Genomic DNA, 23,999 nt, shown 5'->3' with positions numbered 1-23,999 from the left:
AAACTAATCAATTATCCATTTAATAGTTTGATAAACAAAATATATTTTTAATTATTCAATTTTATTGTAATTATTTATTTTATTATCAATGGATAGTTTCAATTCAAATGTTTGTAAAATTATGGCCATAAAAAAGTTCTAATATTAAAAGTAATGATATCCAACTTTTATACATAAATATAAGTTGTATAGTAAAGATAATATGATAAATCACTTCACAAACCAGCCCAAATCTATAAACCAGAAAGCCACACAAGATACACGTGAAAGTTACACAGAGATACAAAAAATCAGATGATATGCTTATTATAATTTCTGTGTAACTTATCAAACAATCTCATCACATTATCATAGTTTAAATATAAATTATAAATTAATGTGAGTTCAGTCTCTATGGCAGACAAGATATTTATTTTGCCTCAAATGAAAACAGTTTTTTGCACGAACAATAAAACATTCTAAAATTAGATTTTCATCCTTGAGTATTTTTTTAATTACTTAGTTACTATCAAAAGTTTTACACATCCATCGTAATTGCTGGTATGCTATTATTTCAAACACATTTATTGGAAACATGTCACGTAATATCTATCTCTTTTTGAGGCCGCATGAATTCTCTAGAGATCTCACTTTCTTCTAACAAAATATTTTATCGTTACTTTAATTTCGAGTGCCTTAAATGTTCTTTATTTAATATAAATTCACTGACACATTAATAAGTAAAATAATCTTGTATTCTTACCTTGAGGTTTCTGGACATAACGCATAAATTGAGTAATTTTATGGCAATAAAACAAACAGTTATCACCTATGAAATTACCTTAATTTCCTCATTAAATTTAATCTGTTTTAAATTTTAGCCTTTTAAATTTTATACCAGAGATAATTTTTAACACAAGTATTATTAATGTATGTATTATAACAAATATTAATATAACTTAGTTTTGCGAAAATAAGAGAATCGTGGAAAAATAACATTAATTATTTTTTTTAATCAGTGAAATGAATCTTAATATATAAGATTAATTTATAAAAAAATAATAATAATAAACATTTTTGATAATATACATTCACAATATTATCGATAAGAGAAAACTTTGTATATATCTTCTTTACATTATTTTATCTCTAAAAAAGGATTACTGTTTCAGAAACCTATGGCTTCTTGTAAAAATAGATCACACAAAACTAATGGATATGGCAGTTCTATGTTTTAAACAATAATAGACTTTAAGTAGAAACTTATTTGTGATAGAAAATTTTATTTTAATTTTAAATTTGATAACTTTTTAAAGAATATGTTAATATATATTTAAAACTATGATTTTGTATTGCATTTGACAGGCTATAGCAATAAATTGAATTTCATGACCTTAATTTCAGAAATTCTTAACTGCATTTTTTTTTTAAAAAGAACAGTTCTGAATGAATCTTGAAATTTGATGCATTTATTATCAGTTAGTAGGTTTAAAACTAAAAAAAAAATCTTAGAAAACTCACCAGTTAAAGAATTTTCTTGGACCTTTAAACTATCAATAGCTAAATGCATCGAACTTTAAATAAAAAATATAGTTAGACAGTTTTAAAATTAAGATTGTGATATGTATTTTTCATACATAGACTAATGTTTACTTTGTGTCTAACAGATATTTGCAGCAGGTGGGAAAAGTTTTAAAACAAATATTTTATAGAACAATAAAAAAAATTAAGAAAATATTTTTCAGAGCTGGTCCAAAAACTTAAATTTTTTAAAACAAAAATGAAGGTGATTTCTTCAAAATTCAACTAAGCTGGTTATTTTTAATACAAAAATAGCTTTTCTTTATTTTTAAATACTCTTGTGTGAAATCTATTTTAAATAATTTTCTGGATAAACGACTGACATGGAATCCTCATACAAGACTGAAAAGACCGGAAACTGTTCGTCGATCCCGACTATTACATTTATAAGATAAACAGTCTTAACTTCCAATTCATAACAAAAGACTGATCTACATGACTATTATAAGGCCTATCTGGACATACGGAGTTGAGCTTTGGGGCTCCACTAAACCATCAAATTCCTACTGAATCTAATCCTTACAGTCTAAAATCCTTAATGCTCCTTACTTTATCAGAAATCAAGTCATTTATCAGGACCTCAATGTTTTATATATTGCTGATTTGGCCAGAACCATAAACAAATCCTTCCATGATAAACTTCCCAACCACCCAAACCCACATGTTTCTAACCTGGCTTCTCCTTCATGACCTAATAATCCTAGGGATCTGAAAAGAAGATGGCCTCAAGATCTCCTCTAGAAATGTTATTGGATTTCTATCAATATGTAGATTCTACCCATGTTTGTATCATGTCACTATATCATCTACAGCAAATTTATTTGTTGAATATATTTTTATACAGTTCTAAATAACAATAAATAAATTATTAAACCATCGGACTGTATATATATATATATATTGCGATATGTACATATTTGCGACATATATATATTAAGGAAAATGGCTTAATAGTCTATTTCCTGTGGCATAGAAGAAAAAAAAGCTTAACAGTTAAACTATTTGTCTGAGATAGGATAGTAAGCAAAACAAGTAGCCTTTACCAGAGATGGCAAAAATTAGCTATAGCTGAAACAAATAACTAAAGTTGCCATGGATACGACCCTTGACGATGAATGAACCATTGATAAATAAATATCGTATCCATGGCAATATTAGCTATTAGTTTCAACTATATATAATTTTTGCCCAACTCAGGCCTTTTCGACAGTCTGAAGATGATGATGTCAAACTGAATTATTACTAATTAATCGAAAAAATATTTCACCTATAGTTTCTTCAACTAGCTGGTGTTAAGCTTTACAAACATTTTACCTTAGCATTTAAAAATCAAATTTTTACACGGCTACCAGACTGTAGGTTTATTAAATTAAAGAATCATATTAAATAGGTATAAAAATGAAGTAAAGTTTTGTTTAAAGTGGTTTAGGAATCATGGGGAAGACACCACAACTAACCATTTTTGAAATAACGTGAAACAATTTTCAACGTATTAATCTTACTTATTTGTTTCTTTATTGCTTCAGTCATTCCTTACATTAGCGCCTTCTATATTCATTCTTACTTTTGTTTCTATCTATTATTTTATTCGGCATTATTCCAGCTATATATTATATTCTTATTATTTATTACTGTACTTATTATTAATACTTTATTTTGTTCATCTTCTTTTTATTTTATTTTAATTTACACTTCACTGATATAAATTCTCACAATGTTGTTTATATTATCTTATAGTCCTACCCTAGTATAAAATATTTTGTTTTTTAGCCCTGAAAGTGAGGTGAAACATAAGAGTATAATAAACAGGTTTTATACTATCTATTTAAACTTCTTTTTTGATCGCCACTCAACTCAAATAAACTTTACTTATTATTTCAAATTGTCTTCAACTTGTTTTGTACATTCATGTTTGGGGTTTTCATGGGTCCCCTTATCTCCCCCCTATTTTATGATGAGTTCAAATGGCTTTACCATTTCTATGTCGCTAGCATTTTCTCTATCGATTTATCCAATCCCACCATCTTACATATTTTAGATGTTCTTAAATTATAATCCTCTATTGTTTACCATTGCCAATCATGAGATTTGCACTTTGACCCACTGAATAGCAATTTTCCTAATCAGGTCCTCTTCTTAATGGAATTCCATTGTATTCAACTGTCCGTACAGTACTCTCCATTCAATCAAGTTCCGAAAAAAATAAATAAAGTCCCTTATTCGCAATAAAAAATAATATAAAAACCTAAATATCTGTAGCTTGAAGCAGAAACAATCAATGTCCATTTTATAATGTAATGTTCTCTGTGAAATATTATACTTTTACAGGTAAAAACAATGTTCTAAGAAAAGTGTGTATATATTATTTTTTTTTTTTTAAGATTGTTTATTAACAGTAGGTAATATATAAAAGGAAGATGGTTCGGTTGGGGTCAAAATAATTCAAATAGTAAAAAACTATCAATTGCGAGTCAATATGAGCTAAAAAAGACACAAATAACTAAAATAATGTAATAAAGTAAGATAATACATAACATAACCATATTCCTTTTATTTTTAAAAATGAATTAAATTTCTTTATGAATGATGTGGACATAGTCATGACTATGTTCAAGAAGGCTCCCATAAATGGCCCAAATGGAGCAAGATTAGCTGGGCGACCAAAGATGACAACTGCTTGGACCTAAAACTGATGTGATCAACTAGCTGGTGGAAGCTAATAGAAGAGGCCCTGGCTTGGCGTGTAAGGGGATTGCAGTAAAGGGACTCCAACACAGTCAATCGGAATGACTTTAAAATCAAAGATGGACATTCAGATTGATCATATAACGTGACAGCGAATTCTTTATTCATATAATGAGTTCCCTTTATTCTTGAAGGCAAATGCCAAAATAATGACTGAACCAGCTTTCTGTTTATCACAAATCGAAAACATTACACAATTCTTACAGTTCGTACATTGTAAAGAAGTGTTAGACAGATAGTATAGGAGTATTTGTAACTCGAGTTGGTCTGGCTTTTGAATGACTGCCATTATTTTTAAAGTTCCTCCAACCCTTAGTAGTTATAAACCTCTGATTCTAGAGAATGGGTGAAAAGGTACAATTAAAAATAAATTCTTCATGTTTAATTTTTTTTTTTTCACATATGATGGTAACAGAGTTACAAATGCTAAAATTAACTTTTAAAAATTCTAGATCAGTCTAGAACACTTTTATAACATGAATAGAAAAACAAATATGAAACTACAGCTCATGTAAAATATCTCATTAATACAAAATCGTTGTTTATATCTAAATTGTTAGTCTATCTGTTCATATACATATATATATGCATGATATATATCGTTTGTACATAGGAAAATTCTTTGGGGTATTAAAGTAACGTATCTATAGCACCTATTCTACATCGGTACACAATATCTCATTATGTAACACTTTTCACATTATATACACACAAAAAACCAGGGTGTAAATATATACCTTCTCTCTCGACAAATTTTACAAACATTTATATAAAGTCATTTTCTCATTTTTTTAAAATAAAGAAAACATAATCATAACGAAAGGTTCAAAGAAATATGCAACTCGACATTTAAAAATTATGCCACACACAATAAAATAATTCTTTATAAAGGGACAAAGTTTTGTTTTTATTTTATTAAAAAAAAATAATAATAATAAAATAACATTCACTCATTACAATGAATTAAATTAATTTATTGTTATTTTAAAAATTAAATATTTTACATTCAGCACAACACAACACGCTCATCGTGTACAACGACTCTTATTACCTAAAAACACTATATACATTAATATTATAAACTATTCATCACAACTAATCAGGGACGAGGATTAAACAAATAAAAAAAAAATACATTAAATTAAAATGACACATTCTTTTGATTTTCCCCGTTTTTTTTTTTCTCCTCGCAGTTTTGATAAAATAATGTTATGACTGAAATTTTGTAATTTGATCAAAATATTTATCAACTAGCCATTTTAGGTTAATATATATGTTATTTAAAAATCTTATTTTGCTAATGCTATTAAATTTTTGAAGTTACGAGAGATTCTTTAACGACACTAGCTAGAGATAAGACCAAATCACAAAATCCACTTTACTCCATTTTATACACAGTACTATGTTACACTATGTTGCTATTAGATTGGATATTATTATATGTTATATAAAAAAATAACACAATAAATTACTTTGTTATATAGTATTATATCATCAGCAAGATCTTATAATATTTAGGGACGGTTGCTGAGTCGAGATTTAGTTTAGTCTTGGATATGCATACAAGACTAAAAAAAAAATGTATGCCAGTTCTTCTTAGACGTCACAGTAAACTAGTTCATAATCAAATTTACTAAGAAGAATCTGACAGGTTAAGTTATTAACATACATTATAACCTTTAACCCGACAACCAACCCTTAAAGTTAATGAAATATAACACCTAGAAGATGAAATGGTTATTTAAAGTAATTAATACGATTAAAATATATTTAGTTAAAACAGATTTTCTGATTAAACGGGACTCTCTGATTCTATGGTTGGTTAATTGTACTAATGTTTTAGACTAGACTACGTTACTACTTACCCTATTTTGAACACATTTTATTTTCATTATTAAAAGTAAGGCATTTTAATGCTATTAACTGACTGATAAAGATAAACGTAATGTAACCACAGATTGAGAAACACTATTTTAATAACGTTCTGGACTAAATTACTATATTCTCCCTGCTAGTATAGTTTTTTTTCTTTGGTTAGTGACGAGATAAACGAAAAAACAGAAATAATAGAAGGAAAAAAATAATGAAGTATACAGGTCAGTATTTCTCATTCTATGGGTATACAATTGAACCTCTATGTACTGAACTTCCTGTTTTTGAAATAAAATTTCTATGTAATCAAAAAGGCACTGGATGCCTTTAAACAATAAGCATTATAACCTAACCTTTTTAATAATACCATACATGAATATTATAAGTACATAACATGCTTTATTAAAATTTATTTACACATATTATACATTTAAAAATTTATATTAAGGTAGATGTACCAGTAAAGAACAATTTAAAGTTAAAAAAAATTACTTAACAGAAAAAAATAAAATATTGCAAACCAAAACTCATTCTGCTGAGTGACTAAAATATAAGTTTTTAGTGGAGATTCTTAAGGGATTGTTCTATTACCAATAATAGGAATTATATTATATAATAATTTTATTTTTATATTAGTCATTATTATTTTTTAATTAGTACATTTTGATAGATCATTTTATATTATATTCTAGTTAAAATAATTTAATTCAAATCATGAACGTATAGAAGGCATATAAAGTTTAGAGGGGAAAGATAAGGTATCTTGATTTTTTTTTAAATTAAAACAATAGTTTCGAATAGATTTTTTTATGGTGGGCCTGATGGTAAAGTCAAAACTGAAAAAAAAGTCTTATTATACCATCATGCAGATTCCTAGTTTTTCATTTAAGCTCGATCGATATAAATGAATTTTTTAAAATATGTCTTATTAAATGTTTTGAAGGGAAGATAAGCACGGCTTTAATTATCGGATTTCAGAGGTTATAATAATAATAATACTGGTTATAAATGAATATATTAAAATTTTAGAGGGATTTTTTTCGATGGTGGACACTATAGTAAAGTCAAAACAGGTGAAAAAAAATATTTAAACAGCTCAAAATCACTTTCGAATAATATTTGTAAAGTGAAAAATAAAAATTATTTCTAGCTAAATTTAATTCTTCTGAACATTTATAAAAAAGTGAGACCACGATTTTTCTTTGTATATTACACTAAATAAAATGTAACTTAAAATTTTTTTAATACTAGCCTAACGGCTGAAAAACTCCCATTTTACAAATTATAACTTAATGAAATGAGAAAACTCAATTTTTTATGACTTATTTATATTTCCACCTTATATGTAAAATAAAATATTACACGAGGATCTTATGTAAAATAAAATACTACACGATGATCACTAAAAACTTTTATATATAATAAGAGAGATTTAAAATAGTATAACTTTTAAAAACACATAATTTTTCTTTATAACTCCCCATAACTGGTACATCTACTCTAAACAAATTATTAGTACATAAATTAACATATACATGTACAGGACTCGATTTCTTGGAATAGAGGTGCTGGAACGGTAACCTTCCAGGAGGGGTAGGATATTCCAAATCATTGGCTTGAAAAAAAAACAAAAAAAAAAAAAAACCACTCGATCGTTACAATTCTTTTATATGAAGTGTAACAAGTAGGAAGCTTAATGTGTGATTAATTCAATGTTTTCAACTGTCATATTATTTGTTTTCCCCCTAAAGAGAGGTACCGGAACACAGAGTCCTATGTATAAATATGTTAAATGTTGGTTAATTTTTTTTTTTTATCAACCCTAAAAATTTAACACTAATGGATGTTATCATTTACTACTGATACCTTTATAGTATAATGAAAAATTAAAAATTTTCCATTTCTCTATTTTTTTTTTTTTTTTTTACAAGATTTAAGTAACAAGTTCAACACACAGAGGTTCGAATGTATCTGCATTTTAAAGCTTAAAAAATATATTTCTTGATATGAAGACAATTAATTAGATAAAGAGTATTAGAAAAATACATAATAGACATACAATATTCCATTTAAGACTTAGGTGTAATATATTTTAAATAGAATGGAAGATGCCAAATGGAAGAAAGATTACAATTCAAATAGAAAAGAACAGTTCGACAGGTACACACATTTATAAAGCTAAACGGAAACCTTCACAGGTTTCATTTTTTACAGTGTTACAACTACGGTCATGATAGATGGTGATGTAGAATATATATAAATATAAATAACAATAGTTATATAAGACTAATATCAATAACAAATCTTTCAATCAATTATTATCTGCAATAATATGATAAATATGATAATAAAACACCTAAAATTACCAAGTAAAGAATTTTAAAATGTCATCAATACTAAATTTTTTTTTTTAGCTTTAAAGAGAAACACACAATTTCTGGAGATAACTGTAACAATTTTTAACATTATAAATAACAGAAAATTGTAAATTTTTCTAATAGCTCTAAATTTATCATAGATAATAATTATATATTAATGTCAATTAATAAATGAAAAACATATTAACAAATAACAATTAAATAAAATATATTAAAATTAATAAGTTTTTGTTGTGACATGTATACTTTTTATTAATATGTAATTAGGAACTTTTAGGATACCATTAAACATTTTTTTTTTTTAATTGTAAACATGTTAAATAAATGAAAACAAAAATGAAGTTTATAATGTAAACTACAAGTAACGATTATTGTATCCTAACAAATGATACGAAATTGATTGTTTGAACTCTCAGTCAAGTTTGCTTCAACTTAATATCTTTTAACACAAGAGATTCATGAAGTCTATTGTGTAGATTTAGAGACAAATGAATAAGAACTTCAGGCGTGACTCCTCCCATCGACTGCCCGTAAACCAAACCAAGATGGCTGATTTTTAGTCGAATACAGGACTGTCACTATCGGCATAATCCTCTGAATCATTCAAATCATCGTAGGTAGTCACAGTAACGTTCGGCTGGTGCCAGAACAGTTTACTGTTGTTATTTATGTAAGTTCCACCGTTCATTATTTCATCCAAGTTGGGTGAAAGTATATCGTCTTCAGTTGAGTACTCATATATACTGAAAAAAAAAAATACAATAAATATTTACAATATTTTAAGGGAACTTGTGGCATGTATAATAAATATTGCATTGCAATAAAATAATTTTATCTATCCAACCAAATCTAATATATGCTAGAAAAAAAAATAAAATAAAATAACTTCAGCTCAATTCTCCGATTTGCAATGGACCCTCGCTATACTACAGTTGGGATGTTATGTAGTATGAGGTTTGGTGCTAATCCCTATTTCGGCTAAAAATAAGTCAACTACATTTTATGAATTTTTTTTTTTAAGTTAGTGTATATAATAAACCTTCCTATTTTTTTTTTTATTTATTAAGAATATTCATATGTTATTGTTGACAGTAATATTTCGGGGCTAATGTCCCATCTTCAGATCAATTTTTTTTAATCACTCCAAAATTCCATTGAAATCCAGAGTAGGAATGTCATGATTCATATTTCATGGCCACCAAAAATCAATATTAACCAACCTAGGCAGAAATCAAAACGTTCTGAGCAAGGCAATTTTTATCCTTAACCTCCATCAAATCCTCAGAACAACTACTTTCATTAAATTCTAAAATGAGTCTTAAAACTATTGATACATTCAACTCTCCTTGTTTCTTTATTAAAACCGTTAATATAATTTTGTCACATTATTTTAAAAAAATTATAATGTAAAAACTATCTTATAAGGAGTCATTCAGGAATTTTCATTGACAAATCTTCCAGTCATAAAATCAAATATATATAGTTTTTTCAATTTTAAATTCTAAACAACAAAACTGTGTGGAGTTCATTTAATCGCAAATACAAACTGAATATAAAATGTAGTAAATGCCATTTCCAGTAATTTGGTTCATTGACAATGAAAATCAATTAAACTACTCTTGCGTAATTCGTACAAACTTGATAACTGTGATGTAAATAGAGAAAGAAGGTTGATTGGCCCATACTCTTCCACCTTGCCCGTGAATGCCCGCCTTTCTGGCTTCACTTTTCTTGGCTTTCACTTACCCTCTCCATCATAAAAGGTTTAATCAGAATGACAATCTTCTACTAGAATTCCATTCCGACAGATCATGTAGGAATGGGTAAAAATTTTAATCGTAAGAATCAGCACTTCAGAAATATTTTTAAACGAATAAACCAATGTCATTGAGAAATCTTAGACGCATCATAAAGAAGGGCCGAATTAAAATTATAATAGAAAATGGAAAAATATTATTACATGCATCAAAAACACAATCATTTATCAAACCATGCAAAGAAAACAAACTACTGGTGCTAAATTAAAATATATATATTTTTAAAAATAAAGGCAAAGTAAAATATAATTATAGTTATGTCAATATTTGCGACCAAAGTGCACTGATGCAAAATGAATTAAGTTACATAGTTTCATTATTTAGCAATCGTTTCCTAAAGTGCGCTTTTCGTAAAAGCCATTATCTTATCTACATTTATTTTGTTCAACTCTGAATTAAGAGTAATTAAAATTAGCGCCGTTTATAATACAGAAAATAAACAAAAAGAAAAAAATAATTCAAAACAAGACTAGATGCGGTTAAAGCAGAACGTAGATAAAATCTTGTCCTCCTCATCATCATCATCACTACATGCTTCGCAATCCAACAAAAACTTAATTATAAATACTTACAAATTCAATTATCACTTAGAGATATGAGGGCTAAATTTCATCGTCACCCTCTCTGCAATAATTAGCAATTAATTAATAAAAAATTAATATAATTATTATTTAATACATAATAATTGAATATATATTTGTACATTAAAGTATTAAACAATAGTATATTCCGAAAAATACAGTTCTGCTTGAATACTATGGAATTAATTAAAATTGCCTTTTAACAAATCAAAAAATAATGAGTAAAAACAAGAAACATCCTTAACACCCTAACCAAATATGAAAAAAAAAAAACCTCAATAAAACAACTTTCAAACAAACTAAAATAAAAATGGTTCGATATATTCTTTGATACGATTTTAGCGAAAAATGTCACTTTTATAAAATATCTCAGGAGTGAACAAAATACCACCAAAAATGTATAATTTTATTACATACAAAACAAACCGCAGATGTGACTTGATTTGCTCAAGTTATCGTATAATGATGGATTGAATATTCTGTATCTTCATCATTAAGATTTTTTCATAAAACTCTCTTAGTGACTGTTAAGTTTTATCAAAAAACATTCTTTATTATATCTTTAAAAGTCCAACGCTTCGGCCAAATCGGCCATCCTCAAAGACAATCTAAATATAAATTTATACCTCAGATCCAATCATACAAATTAAAAAAAATTATGATTAGAAAGTGATAGTAGCGTTAAGTTAATCTGTAATTAAAATTTCTAAAAATGAATGAAAAAGTAACATTAAAGGGTAATTTGACCATTTGTTGTCATTACAAATATTTTGTTTATTTTTTCTCTTCGTCTTTTTCACAAATAAACTTTTTTTTTCCCCATTAGAAGTTGGAATTATTTATTTTATCAAATCCATGAATGTTTTTGTTATTAACTTCTCTTTTTCTCTGTTCTTAAGAATTGTTATTTTTATCTATTTATTTATCTTTTTTTTATTTATAATGTAGATAGTTAGTCATTTTTTTTTTGCACGTAACTATACCCCCCATAATCAATTTAAAAAAAAAAAAAAATCTTACTGTTATATAAAGCCCACCTGCAGGTATTGAGTAAAAAAATATGAATGCGAGTTCATTGATAGAAAACAGAAAAATAAATGAGATATTTATTACTGTTCAAAATGATTCAATGGTTTATAATTATTTTTGTGCGCGAGGGCTTGCTCGTACTAAGATGTGCATATAGAGGGGTTAAAATTATGGAATAAATACCAAACCGAGACTGAAGTTAAGTAAATGATATTTTTCATCTAATTATTTTCAGTATATACCTGAAATCTTATCAGAACACAAGGTAGCAAAAACTTTTAAAAATATACGATTTGATTACGCTCACAGTTAGAGTTGGTAAAGCATTTATTCAATAATTCTTATCAGGATCTGCTAGAACCAAGTTGCTCCCGTGGCTCGTCTCAGACATCCTCTATTTCAGCTAGTAAATAGCGTCTCTAGATTGTTAAAATTAGTGGTCGATGATAAGGAATAATAGTAGTACGAAGGAAGTTAAGGATTGTATATATAACTGTATTTATATTAGGAAGAGTCTAAACATAGAAAATTATTATTATTATTATTATGTTGTTTGTTTGAAACTTGGTATTTTAACAATTACAATAATTTAGATCGTTTTAGTCTTAACCTTTCATATCCCGAACATTCGGCCATAATCAAAAATAATATCTAGTTTGCTATAATGGATGAAATTTTTGTAGATCTAATTGGTAATAAGAAAAATCCATAATAAAGGTGATAAGTGACAACAGTAGCTAATTAACTGTGAAATATGGGAAGTTAACAAATGTTAAATGCAATTTCCCTTATTAAGTTTGATTTGTGGGTTAACTATATTAAATAAGATTTGGAAATAATATTCTACAAAATTTCAGAAAGTGTATGTGAACATTTGTTTTTTTTTTACTTTTGTATTAATAAAAGTGATTCCCAGAGTTGAAACTGAGAAAGCCTGTATGTTTGTAGATTAGATAATGGATAATATAAATCCGAAAGTCATCTTAATAATGAAAATTAAAAACTAATTGTTTGGATTTAATGGTTAATACAATATACAATGTAATTAGTAATAAGAATCCTAAAAACAATGAAGAAACAAATTTAATTTTAATTATTAAGGAGTTAAAAAAAAAGTGCATAGGAAATCACTTAATCCACTTTTATAAAATTATCAACTAAATAAATACTTTTTTTTTTAAAATTGACACTGTCATAATTAAATAATGGTTTAATTATAATAAATTATTTTATAGAATAAGAGATTGTTGCAGAATTATCATAAGAAACATGAAATATTAAAAAGATGAAACACTTAGGGAACCATTTGAAAAGTATGAAAGAAGAAGAAAAAGGTTTAAAGAAAAATAAATATTGTCTTACATGCAATCGAGGTTATAGCACAAATGCATAGTATTAAGTTACATCCATATAAAATAGAAGCGGTGCTTTCTAACACATCGAAAATTTTAGGAAAAGATGAAGATGAAAAAAAAATATTAAAGAAAAAATACAAAATATTTCTTGATATTGAAAAAAAGATTTTAAAAAAATTGTTTTGTTTTTTAAATACTTAATGTATAATTTTCATAAAAAAAGCTTTCTATATCTCATGAAAAATATATGATTGTGATGCTTTTCTATGAAATTTATTATTTTCTAGTATTTAAAAACATTATATTCAATATAAAATTATAATAATAGTATTATTAATAAATGGAATATGGTCCGGATGCAGTAAAAAAAAAACTCAAATGGTAATAACTATTTTTATTTGAGCCAACGTTTTGCCGCATGTTACAGGGCTTCGTCAGGGCTAAAAAAATTTTGTTAAAAAAAGGGTCCAAAAATTTTGTTCTGCCAAACGATAATTGAAGCATTTTTACTTTTTCACTATTATAGCATCTATAATGACAATAAAGTCGATTTTAAGCCCTGACGAAGCTCTGCAACGTGGGGCGAAGCGTTAGCTCAAATAAAAATAGTTATTACCATTTGAGTTTTTTGACTGCACCCGAACCGTATTACATTTATTAATAATACACACAGTCAATCAGCGATCTTCCAATAATAACAGTATGTATGATGATATATTTGTTTTGTTTCAAATTCATGACTTTGGTCATTGTCCAACGGCATAGCATCAGAATCTTATTGTAGAGGTTTCTGTGATACTATTATTCTCTTATTTTACATGATATATATAAAAAATATATATATAATAAAATAATAAAAGGAAAAACCATAAACTAAAAAAAAAAAAATGATATCCAAAAACTTGACAGCATAAAAAGAGAACAACTTCAAAACTCAAGAAAAGAATCAATAAGCTGAATGAAAAACCAATAAAATGGTTCACGTCCACGTTTAACATAATTCATGGAAAATTTATATGGGGCTTGACAACTGAATATTTTTTTTTATGAACCCCCTTCTGGTCATTTCTGACAAACAGAGGGATTATCTACAGGGTACTATTCTAATTCTAACCATTGTGGGGAGTTAAGTTTTCATTTTGTAGGACTGCTACAGAAATAAAAATTAACCCATCAGGGCCAGATCAAACCAGCACTGTTGAAGTTCCGAGTTTGTAAAGACCTATGCCTGAACTCCCTCGGCTACAGATGGTATCTATCAATGTTGAAGACATATTCTACTTAGGCTATCATACTGATTGGATCTCCTTAAATTCAAATTCATTACCATAATTTCCTTTCTCAGTCATCACACTAATGACCAATAGCACATTCAACCACAGCTCTTGATAGATCTTTCTTTTTCAGATTCACATATCTTTAGAATTCCATTTCTATTTACTTCTGTAGTTCCATAATCCTTCACACTTTCAAATCCCGTCTATTCCATCTTTCCAAAATAATTTCAAATTTGTTCTTTATTTTTTGTAACTAAAAGCCATTATTTATATTTTTAATATTAGTATTATTCTGTTTTCTTAATTCATTTTAATTTAATTTTTTTTCTTTTATTATATTTTACTCTAATGATCTAAAGCCCATCTATTAGACCTGTAATGTTATTCTAAAGGAATGTATCCGAGAATATATAAAGATTATTATAAATAAATTAGTAAATTGAAGTGGGATAGTTCAGCGGTAAGGCACTGTTCTAATAACTCCAACGACCCGGATTCAAATCCAGCTGTGGCAGATAATTATTTATTCAGTTACTGTAGCTTTGAGACAGCCCAGTGGGTTCAGGAGCCCTCCGGGGGTTCGCCCAGCCTCATAAAGTGGGTACCTTTATATGGGGAAAAATCTGTTGATCAAGCGTGATTTTGACAAAATCACCTCCTTGCATAACCATTGGTCTTGTAGCGAGAGGAGTCTTGCTTCTCGGTTACAGCCACATGCACTAGGCCTATAAATAAGGGCCTTAACGAAGGCCTAATCGATCTTTGATCTACAGCCTTATCCGAGGCCTAGTCCTGCATGTGTACGCTCTACTTGAGGTAGTTTCGGTTTATTGCCGATCCTGTTCTCTAAAGAGTTGTTTTTGATTTACACTCACCCATGACATGGCCTCTCTACTCTCAATCAATCCTTTTCTCCTTTCCTTGCCCATGAATCTTGATCCATCCGCTTCATCTCGGCAACTAATATAGATGGCTCCTCTCTCAACAATTCTAGTCCGTTCACTTCATCTCGGCAACTAGAACTGTTACCCTACCTTCTAGCCTACTGATCCTCTTATCTACCTGTGTCAGTGTCCAAGGCTCATCCCCTGGCACGGTCGATCCTTACTTCCTAAATAACTGAATACACCTTGTCGAGGGCCTTCTGTAGAGTGGTTATCAGGCTGGAGAGCCGTCTAAGATCAACATGATCTCCTCCAAAAACATCTCCATCGGATTGGCCTCGCAGACTTACTGACATGCCCTCTATGCAACATGGGTGACATGGATGGAGATAATATTTTAATGTGTAGTAACACGTTCAAAAGTAAACTTATATTAGACCGCAAGAAGGAAAATGGCTTAATAGTCTATTTCCTGTGGCATGGAAGAAAAAAAAAGCTTAACAGTTAAACTACTTGTCTGATGTATTAAGCAAAACAAGTAGCCTTTTCCAGAGATGCCAAACACTAGCTATAGCTGAAACAAATAACTTAAGTTGCCATGGATACGATCCTTGGCAATGAATGGACCATTCATAAATAAATATCGTATCCACGGCAATTTTAACTATTAGTTTCAACTATATATAATTTTTGTCCAACTGCCTTTTCGACAGTCTGAAGATGATGATGTCAAACTGAATTAATACTAATTAATGGAAAAAATATTCCACCTATAGTCTGTTTGACTAGCTGGTGTTAAGCTTTCCAAACATTTTAGCTTAGCATTTAAAAATCAAATTTTCAATGTATTAATCCTCCTGTCTTGGTCTCCAATAATAATAAGTACAAACCATTTGAAGAACATGTAAGAGAAGCATAAGTTTCATCCAAATCCAGAATCCAAAATTTCATTATCGGGAGGTTGAAATTTTTTGATTTACTTAATTTTATATGGCTCTTAAATAACACAAATGTGATTTTTTATTATTGTTGTATAAGAACAACCGCCAATGTAATATTTATTTGCATGAAAAAGATCTTTGAAATTATAATCAGAAGAAATAACTAGACCATGCGCACGCAAAATATAGCTACTAGAAAAGCTATAGATGATATTGAGAGAATATAGAAAATTAATGTCAAGTTTATATAAGAGAGAAGAAAACAAAAATAAAAATATAAATTGAAGACCTACAGTGGTTCCTGGCCGTCGGCACCTCCTTCTTCAGCGACCAGCAGCTCGTATTCTTCGGCTGCATATCGATCCCAATCAGACATCTAGCCACAAAAAAAAAATTATATATAAATTTTTACTAATATTCTATTATCATTGAAAAGGATTCATATTATATGTTTACATTAGATGATACAACATTATAATAAAAATGAATGAAGTAAATTAAAAGAATTACTGTTATTTTTCATATAATTTTCTGTACCTAGTCTTACACTGCCCTTCTTGGTTAAATTATTCAACCTTGAATTATAAATTTTCTTTTTTTTGTTCAAATAACTGAAGGATGTGAAATCTACCCGTTGTACTAACTTAATCCACCCGAGACCGACTGCACACCGTGTGTAATAATGAGCATTTATCAGTTATTCTTAGTTAAGTAGTCGTCGATATAAAACTGTTTTTGAATTAATAGTATCTGTTAAGTACAGAAAAACCAAATTTGGTAATGGTTTTTTTGTGTGCAAAAAAAAAGAATTTTTTTATTTATTCCTCATTTGTATTATTTTCTTCATTATTCAACTGATTTTTTTGACTTTTTACTATTTCTTAAAAATTTTCTTTGTATTATATTCTGTTATTAAAAGCAAAATAACGATTTTATATTATCTAACAATTTTTGAAATAAACGTTTATCAATTTTAATTATTTTACTTTACATGGTGTTCAATCTGTTCCTCTCTATAAATATTTTCTAAGGATCGAGCAGAACACACAGTGTGCAATCATCTTATTTGTACGAATTAGGTGATTTCCATAGTAAACAAGTTTTTTTTATATCATAAATAACAATATAAAGGAAAACATATTCAATCTTGAGGACCGTGCAAAAAAAAAAAAAAAATCACCCTCTCTAATGGGTTAAAATAATGTATCTCTTTCATACTGAGTGTAATATTTGTATTTGGGGTACAAATAAGTTTCCAACTTTTTCTATCAAAAATAAGGAATTTATTGCAAAATGGTACATTACGTTTCATTGAAAGTATAGTTACTATTTTTCAATCTTTCTAGCCATCAACCATAACAAGTGATAATCCAAAGGAGCATTGTCTGGTGAGTACAAAGGGTAGAATAGGACTTCCTAATAGATTTTCACCGGTGTTGCAACCAATCAATCTGCCTCAGCTGCAGATTTCTTCAAATTCTCACAAAAAAAAATCTTATTAAGCACAAAACCTGAGATTTTCGCATGAAAAAAATAATGCGATGCTGATACGGAATCACTAAAACTTCAAGAATATGTTTTAACCGGATGATCAAACCTATGATATTATGTTCCACGACTGACAATCTTAACAAAACCTTCTGGTGGGGCCAACTTTTATGAAATATCAGAAACTTTTTGGTATTCCTTATATTATTTAATTAAGTAATTTATACTATATATTTATAATTTATATTCAGGTGTGAGTAACAAAAAAATCAGAACAATTTAACAATTTAAGAAGGGAGTGTAGTTCTACCATCCTTTACAATGTTTTGTATCTCACTTAGCATAGAAGGGATGAAGATTTCACTCAAAATTAGTGTTATATGTTTAGCACAAACAACATCTCTAACGTGTGTTTTATTTCTCATCTCAGATTTTATAGACATTCAAAAATATTTAAATAATTTAATAAATTTTAGATATTAGTAAAAAATACCTGTTCATTTTCCCTTGACTGTTTGAAAAATATAATACAAATTATTAATAAATAAATTTTCTTATATTGTAGATAATAAAATTCAAAATAATTAATATAACACATTATGCTAAATAAACTCTCAAAGACTGATGGACATTACCTCATTTTCGTGATCTCTTTGCGACGCAAATGGATCCCTCTGCTCATGATCTAAGTACTTCTCTAGATTGAAGAAAGTATCAAAGAAGATGGGGGTCATCTTGCATTTTTTAAGATCGCTCAATGATATTTTTCCTGGAACTTCTGGCCTGATCATGTCTAACATCTGAAATACATCAAGAAATAACAAGAATAGAATTTATGAAATAACATCAGAAGATGAATTACAAAGTACAAACATTAATTTAACAACTACATCTGGATTACGAAATATTTTTAATACTAATTCACAATTACATAATCAAACCTAGGTGGATAAGTTAAGTCAAAAATGAACTATAAAGCATTAAAAGCCAATCAAGTTCATTTTTTTTATGTCCGATTAATCAGAAAAAATGAGCAATAAAATTTTCATAAGTATTTGTTTTCGAAACATAATTATTTTATTTACTTGACAAAGGCAATCCTCGAAAGGTAGACATTCAATGCCGATTCCCTCCATTCGCTGGAGCTGTTCGTCATAGAAATATTCTAATTCATACATGGATAGGTATCCATCACCATCAAGATCCATACATCTGGAAAAAATAAAAAAAACTTACATAATACATTATATTATCATTTTATTCATCTGAATAATTTATGATTTTAAATGTTACAATAATTTTTTGTAATATTTGAATTCAAACCATCTTCTATATAGTAATAAGAATCGGAGCGACGAGAAATATTAAGAACCCTCTCCTTATATAATTTTATTTCAATTTAAGCTAGAGAATATTTTGAAAAAAGTAAATATCTTTTTTAAATTTGCATAATGATTCAAACAAACAGTTTTATGTAATTAATTCATATGTCATGTTGTTTTCATAAATAAAAACTTTTATCAGATATATTTAATTATTATTGTAAAATATATTATAAAAAAAAACATAATATTTGCCGACCCTGATCAGGGACATCGATAAAGAACGTAATAATAAAAATATATTTTTCTCAGTTGGCAGCAAAACGTCATTCTTATCAGCCTAGATGAAGCCCTGCAAAGTGGGGGGGGGGGGAAACGTTGGTTATCAATAAATAGTTTTGTGTTACTATTTTGATACCTTTATTGACCGCCACCCGGACTATTTTCTTCCTATATTTTTATTTTGTTTAGACAGATAAAAGCAAAATCCTATGAAGTAAAAATTTTAAGAAGAGATGGGAGATAGTATAAATTGTAGTCAATAAGTAATACGATCCTGAAATATGATGGAATCGATCACAATAATTTATAAACATGCAATTTAAATTATGTTATGTTAGCAGCTTTTTGATTCCCTAAAAATAAAACAAGGGTAAAATTAATAAACCATACATTTAATGGGAGAGGAGTTAGTAATTTTCTTGGATCTCTCAGTTACTTAACCAATACAAGACAAATGGATATTTACTTACCTGAACCAGTATTCGATGGCCCTAGGATGAGATTTGTCTTCCTCGGCTAATAAAAACCAAACAAACTCAGTATATGACATCTTGTTTTGTTTATCTGTATCTTTGGATTGCTTTCCTCTCGTGACGGCCCCGGAGAAAATCCTATCGATGAGGCGGGTAGAGAGAGCTGAAATAAACATATTATTCCTTAATTATGTGAAGAAACTGCAATAAGACATAGATCATAGAGAAATAATTTTTAAAACATTTACAGAGACTGATTTAAAAGAGGTAGAGCTTAATTAAATTTTTTTTTTTTATAAAAAACATACTGATAGACGAATCAATGTTATGCCAATAAGCCACAAATACTTAGTTTTTGGAAAATAGTCCAGGCCACAACATAATTGGTCAATCCGATCAAAAATGATTAATAATTAAAATGTTACTCTGACCCTGAACCTATTATGTAACCAACTAAAACAATAAACGTTATTCTGGTATTTTAATCTAAATTAACAAGACTTATTAAAAAGTTAATCAGCTTTACAGTCGTAAGGAAGACAATAAACCCATGAAGGGTCAGAGGTTCAGTACTTTGTAAAGAAGTTCTCGATCAACACTAATACAATTAGGCGATTTGTTCAAGATTATGCTCGACTGCCAGATTAAGAGTACCCAAGTTAGAGAGGCTGGGTGTTCTCAAACCCACAGTGTTGACTCATGGCTGAAGAAACAAAATGAATAATGAACTGCCACAGCCAGAATTGAACCCGTGCCTACCGAGAAGATAGTAAAACAGTACTTTACTCAGTGAGATATTCCGCTACCTGAAGTAGATAATAATTATCGATAAATATATAAAAAAGAACAATAGCCAAAATGTGTTTAACTTTGAATTTTAATTAATTAATCTTATCGATTAAAACACTACATATCATTAGGATGTTTAAATTTAAATTTATATTTGCTTGACTTTTGTGGTTTTCTAAATGGATCAACTTAAAAATGTTCAAAACCTAATAATAAAAAGACACTTCTGTAACCCCACCTTAATCAACATAGAAATTTTCAATAGTACTTCTGAATATCAGTGAGAAGCGAAATCCTAAGTTTCTCAACTAATTGATAACTAGCCACCATTTTAACACAACCAAAATGCTACATGTATATAAGGTTATGCTCCCAAATACAGACATATAATTCAATAGAATGAAAACCTGCCAAATTTTAAATAACCTTCAAAAAGTGACTTAAAGGATTTCTCAGTTCGCTAATTCATATACAAAAATTTAGGTATGAGTAAATAGAAATATTACACAATTAAGTTTAACTTTTAAACATTAATTCTATAAAACAAATGTTACAAAATTCTGTATTTTTGTTTTATTAGTGTTTATTACCGTGGTCACTATGGCGAGCGAGGTCATGCTTGTCAATAAATAAATCATGATCTCGGTCCAGCTCCCAGAATTTACAATATATTACATAAAAATGTTCGTAGCTGAAATATTGTGTCACTTGGTTGATATCTTCTTCTTTTTCCAATAACGATATGACTGGTAAAAGATTACTCCTTCGAAGTTCTTGTAACGTTATCCTGCCTGTCCACGAACTGTTCACACAATAATAAATTCGTGAAATCACCTGCAAAAAAAAAAAAAAAAAAGAATAAAATATAAAAGGGTTAAAATAGATATTAGAGAACTGTTATAACAAAATTTAATACAATTTTAAAGCATAAAAATAGATTTTTATCAAAACCAGCAATATCAAGGCAGCACAGCAATATGCCAATGTTTTGACAGAAAACTTTCTGCCAAATGGCAATAAGATTTGTTTGTTTATAAATAATTTGATAATAGGTTGATTTGAAAAGTAATTAAAGTATTTTATTATCTATGTAAATAAATACATATTGTATATATGTATATATAGTTGACCGTAAAAATTGATGTATAGGAAGATGGTCAGGGTTACGGTCAAAGGAGAAACAAAAATAGTTTACAGCTATTTATTTTCCGACGTTTCGCCCCACTTTGTAGGGCTTCATCAGGGCTAAAAAGATATAAAATGATACAATGATAAGAATAAAAATACAAAGATAAGATACAATGAGAAGAATAAAAATACAAAGATAAGATACAATGATAAGAATAAAAATACAAAGATAAGATACAATGAGAAGAATAAAAATACAAAGATAAGATACAATAATAAGAATAAAAATAAGTAACAATGGCAAGAGTAAAAATATTATCATTTTATATCTTTATTTTTACTTATTTATGTATAATTATTATTTTTTCATGAGGTTTATTTAATCTCAATTTCATCTCCTGTATTTTTTAACTGTATATTTTACGTATTTTTATATAAAAAATTTTTACTTTTGCCTTTGTTACTTATTTTTATTCTTATCATTGTATCTTATCTTTGTATTTTTATTCTTATCATTGTATCATTTTGTATTTTTATTCTTATCATTGTATCATTTTATATCTTTTTAGCCCTGATGAAGCCCTACAAAGTGGGGCGAAACGTCGGAAAATAAATAGCTGTAAACTATTTTTGTTTCTCCTTTGACCGCAACCCTGACCATCTTCCTATACAGGAAAATAAATAGTTGTAAACTATTTTTGTTTCTCCTTTGACCGCAACCCTGACCATCTTCCTATACATAAATACATATTACTTTAAAAATAAATTTTATGGATTAAAACAACACATTTTAAGGGTTTTGGATTTTCCCAAACAAAGCAACTCTAATAAGAAGCTTTGACTTTATAGTAATGTAATAGTAAATAGGAATCGTACATCATTATATTTTTTGTAGGAAGATGGTCTACGCCAGTGGCCATCAAGAAAGGTACTTTAATAGCAGAAAAAACTGTTTATTAGTTTCAATTTGAAACAAATAAACAGTTTGTTATTTATTTTAAACAGAGTTGGGCAACTACGAAACTAATAGATAAAATTGCTATGGATACGATATTTATTTATCAATGGTTCATTCATGAACAAGGGTCGTATCCATGGCAACTTTAGATATTAGTTTTAACTATAGCTAATTTTTGCCCATCTCTGGTTTCAAACCATTTTGCAGAGATTCATAAGTGTATAAATACCTAATAATAAAGTCTTAGTGTACACCAAGGTTCAATACCGATACCACTGATCTTTCTCTACAGACATCTGTCCAGCGCCGGAGCTCCAAGCTCAATTCTACTAAATCAGTCTCAACTCGATCCTCTTCCACCTACATTTTGGTCTAACCCTTGGACGTTTACCTGTCGGTTCAGTGTTTCTTAACATTTTAGGAATCCTTTTGTTACAAAGCCCCACACAACATCTTATTTGCCTCAATGTTATAAACGGGTTAATTTGTAAATTTTAACTTTTAAATTTTTGGACAGAAGGCATGAGATAAGCAATTTCTAGATTGAAAATAACAAGCCTTTCCTGCCTTTAACCTCATTTTTTCTAGTTACCATACAACCTAAATACTTCAACCTATTAACCTGTTCAAATGTATTTTCTGCAATATCTATATCACCTAAATTGCTCATGTTTCTACTCCTAAACATATATTTTGTTTTATCTGTATTTATTTCGAGATCTAGCTTATTACTAGAGTTTATCAACGTAGTTGTATTTAGTTTCATAATTAGCTTATCTTTACCCAATAATACCAAATCATTAGCATACCCAAGCACCAGTATTTTACCACCTAAAATTAAACCAGTCCTCATACAAGACTGAAAATACAGGAAACTGCTTGTCGATTCCGACTATTACAACATTTACTAGACAAATGGTCCAAACTTCCAATCCATTACAAAAGACTGATCTACATGACTATTATAAGGCCTATTTGGACATACGGAGTTGAGCTTTGGGGCTGGCCTATACCATCTAATTCCTCTCGAATCCAATCCTTACAGTCCAAAATCCTTCGTAAAATCCTTAATTTGTCACAAATCAAGTCATCCATCAGGACCCCAATGTCCCCTATGTTG

The 23,999-nt window shown here is 28.4% G+C and overlaps 1 protein-coding gene across 5 annotated transcripts in view; it reads right to left on the bottom strand.

Moving 5' to 3' along the window:
* Positions 1-4,672: 4,672 nt before the first annotated feature.
* Positions 4,673-23,999, bottom strand: part of LOC106683814 (uncharacterized) — a 445,492-nt gene continuing 426,165 nt past the window's right edge. For 2 of the 5 annotated variants that reach the window (XM_067052329.1, XM_067052330.1), the window contains exons 7-13: positions 21,384-21,627; positions 20,002-20,167; positions 19,013-19,139; positions 18,563-18,727; positions 18,421-18,438; positions 16,733-16,815; positions 4,673-9,298 (exon numbers count right to left, since the gene is read on the bottom strand). In XM_067052329.1, coding sequence (XP_066908430.1) covers positions 9,112-9,298; positions 16,733-16,815; positions 18,421-18,438; positions 18,563-18,727; positions 19,013-19,139; positions 20,002-20,167; positions 21,384-21,627 — 990 coding nt within the window. In that variant the 3' untranslated portion in view covers positions 4,673-9,111. Of the gene's footprint in view, positions 9,299-10,944; positions 10,997-16,732; positions 16,816-18,420; positions 18,439-18,562; positions 18,728-19,012; positions 19,140-20,001; positions 20,168-21,383; positions 21,628-23,999 lie in introns of all 5 variants that reach the window. The other 3 variants (XM_067052332.1, XM_067052333.1, XM_067052331.1) reach the window with 3 other exon arrangements.

The sequence above is a fragment of the Halyomorpha halys genome, unplaced genomic scaffold (genome assembly GCF_000696795.3).
Source record: "Halyomorpha halys isolate HHAL.00 unplaced genomic scaffold, Hhal_1.1 Scaffold3.1, whole genome shotgun sequence".
NCBI lineage: Eukaryota > Metazoa > Arthropoda > Insecta > Hemiptera > Pentatomidae > Halyomorpha > Halyomorpha halys.
The sequence above is the reverse complement of the archived record's forward strand: the minus strand, read 5'-3'. Positions and strand labels throughout refer to the sequence as shown.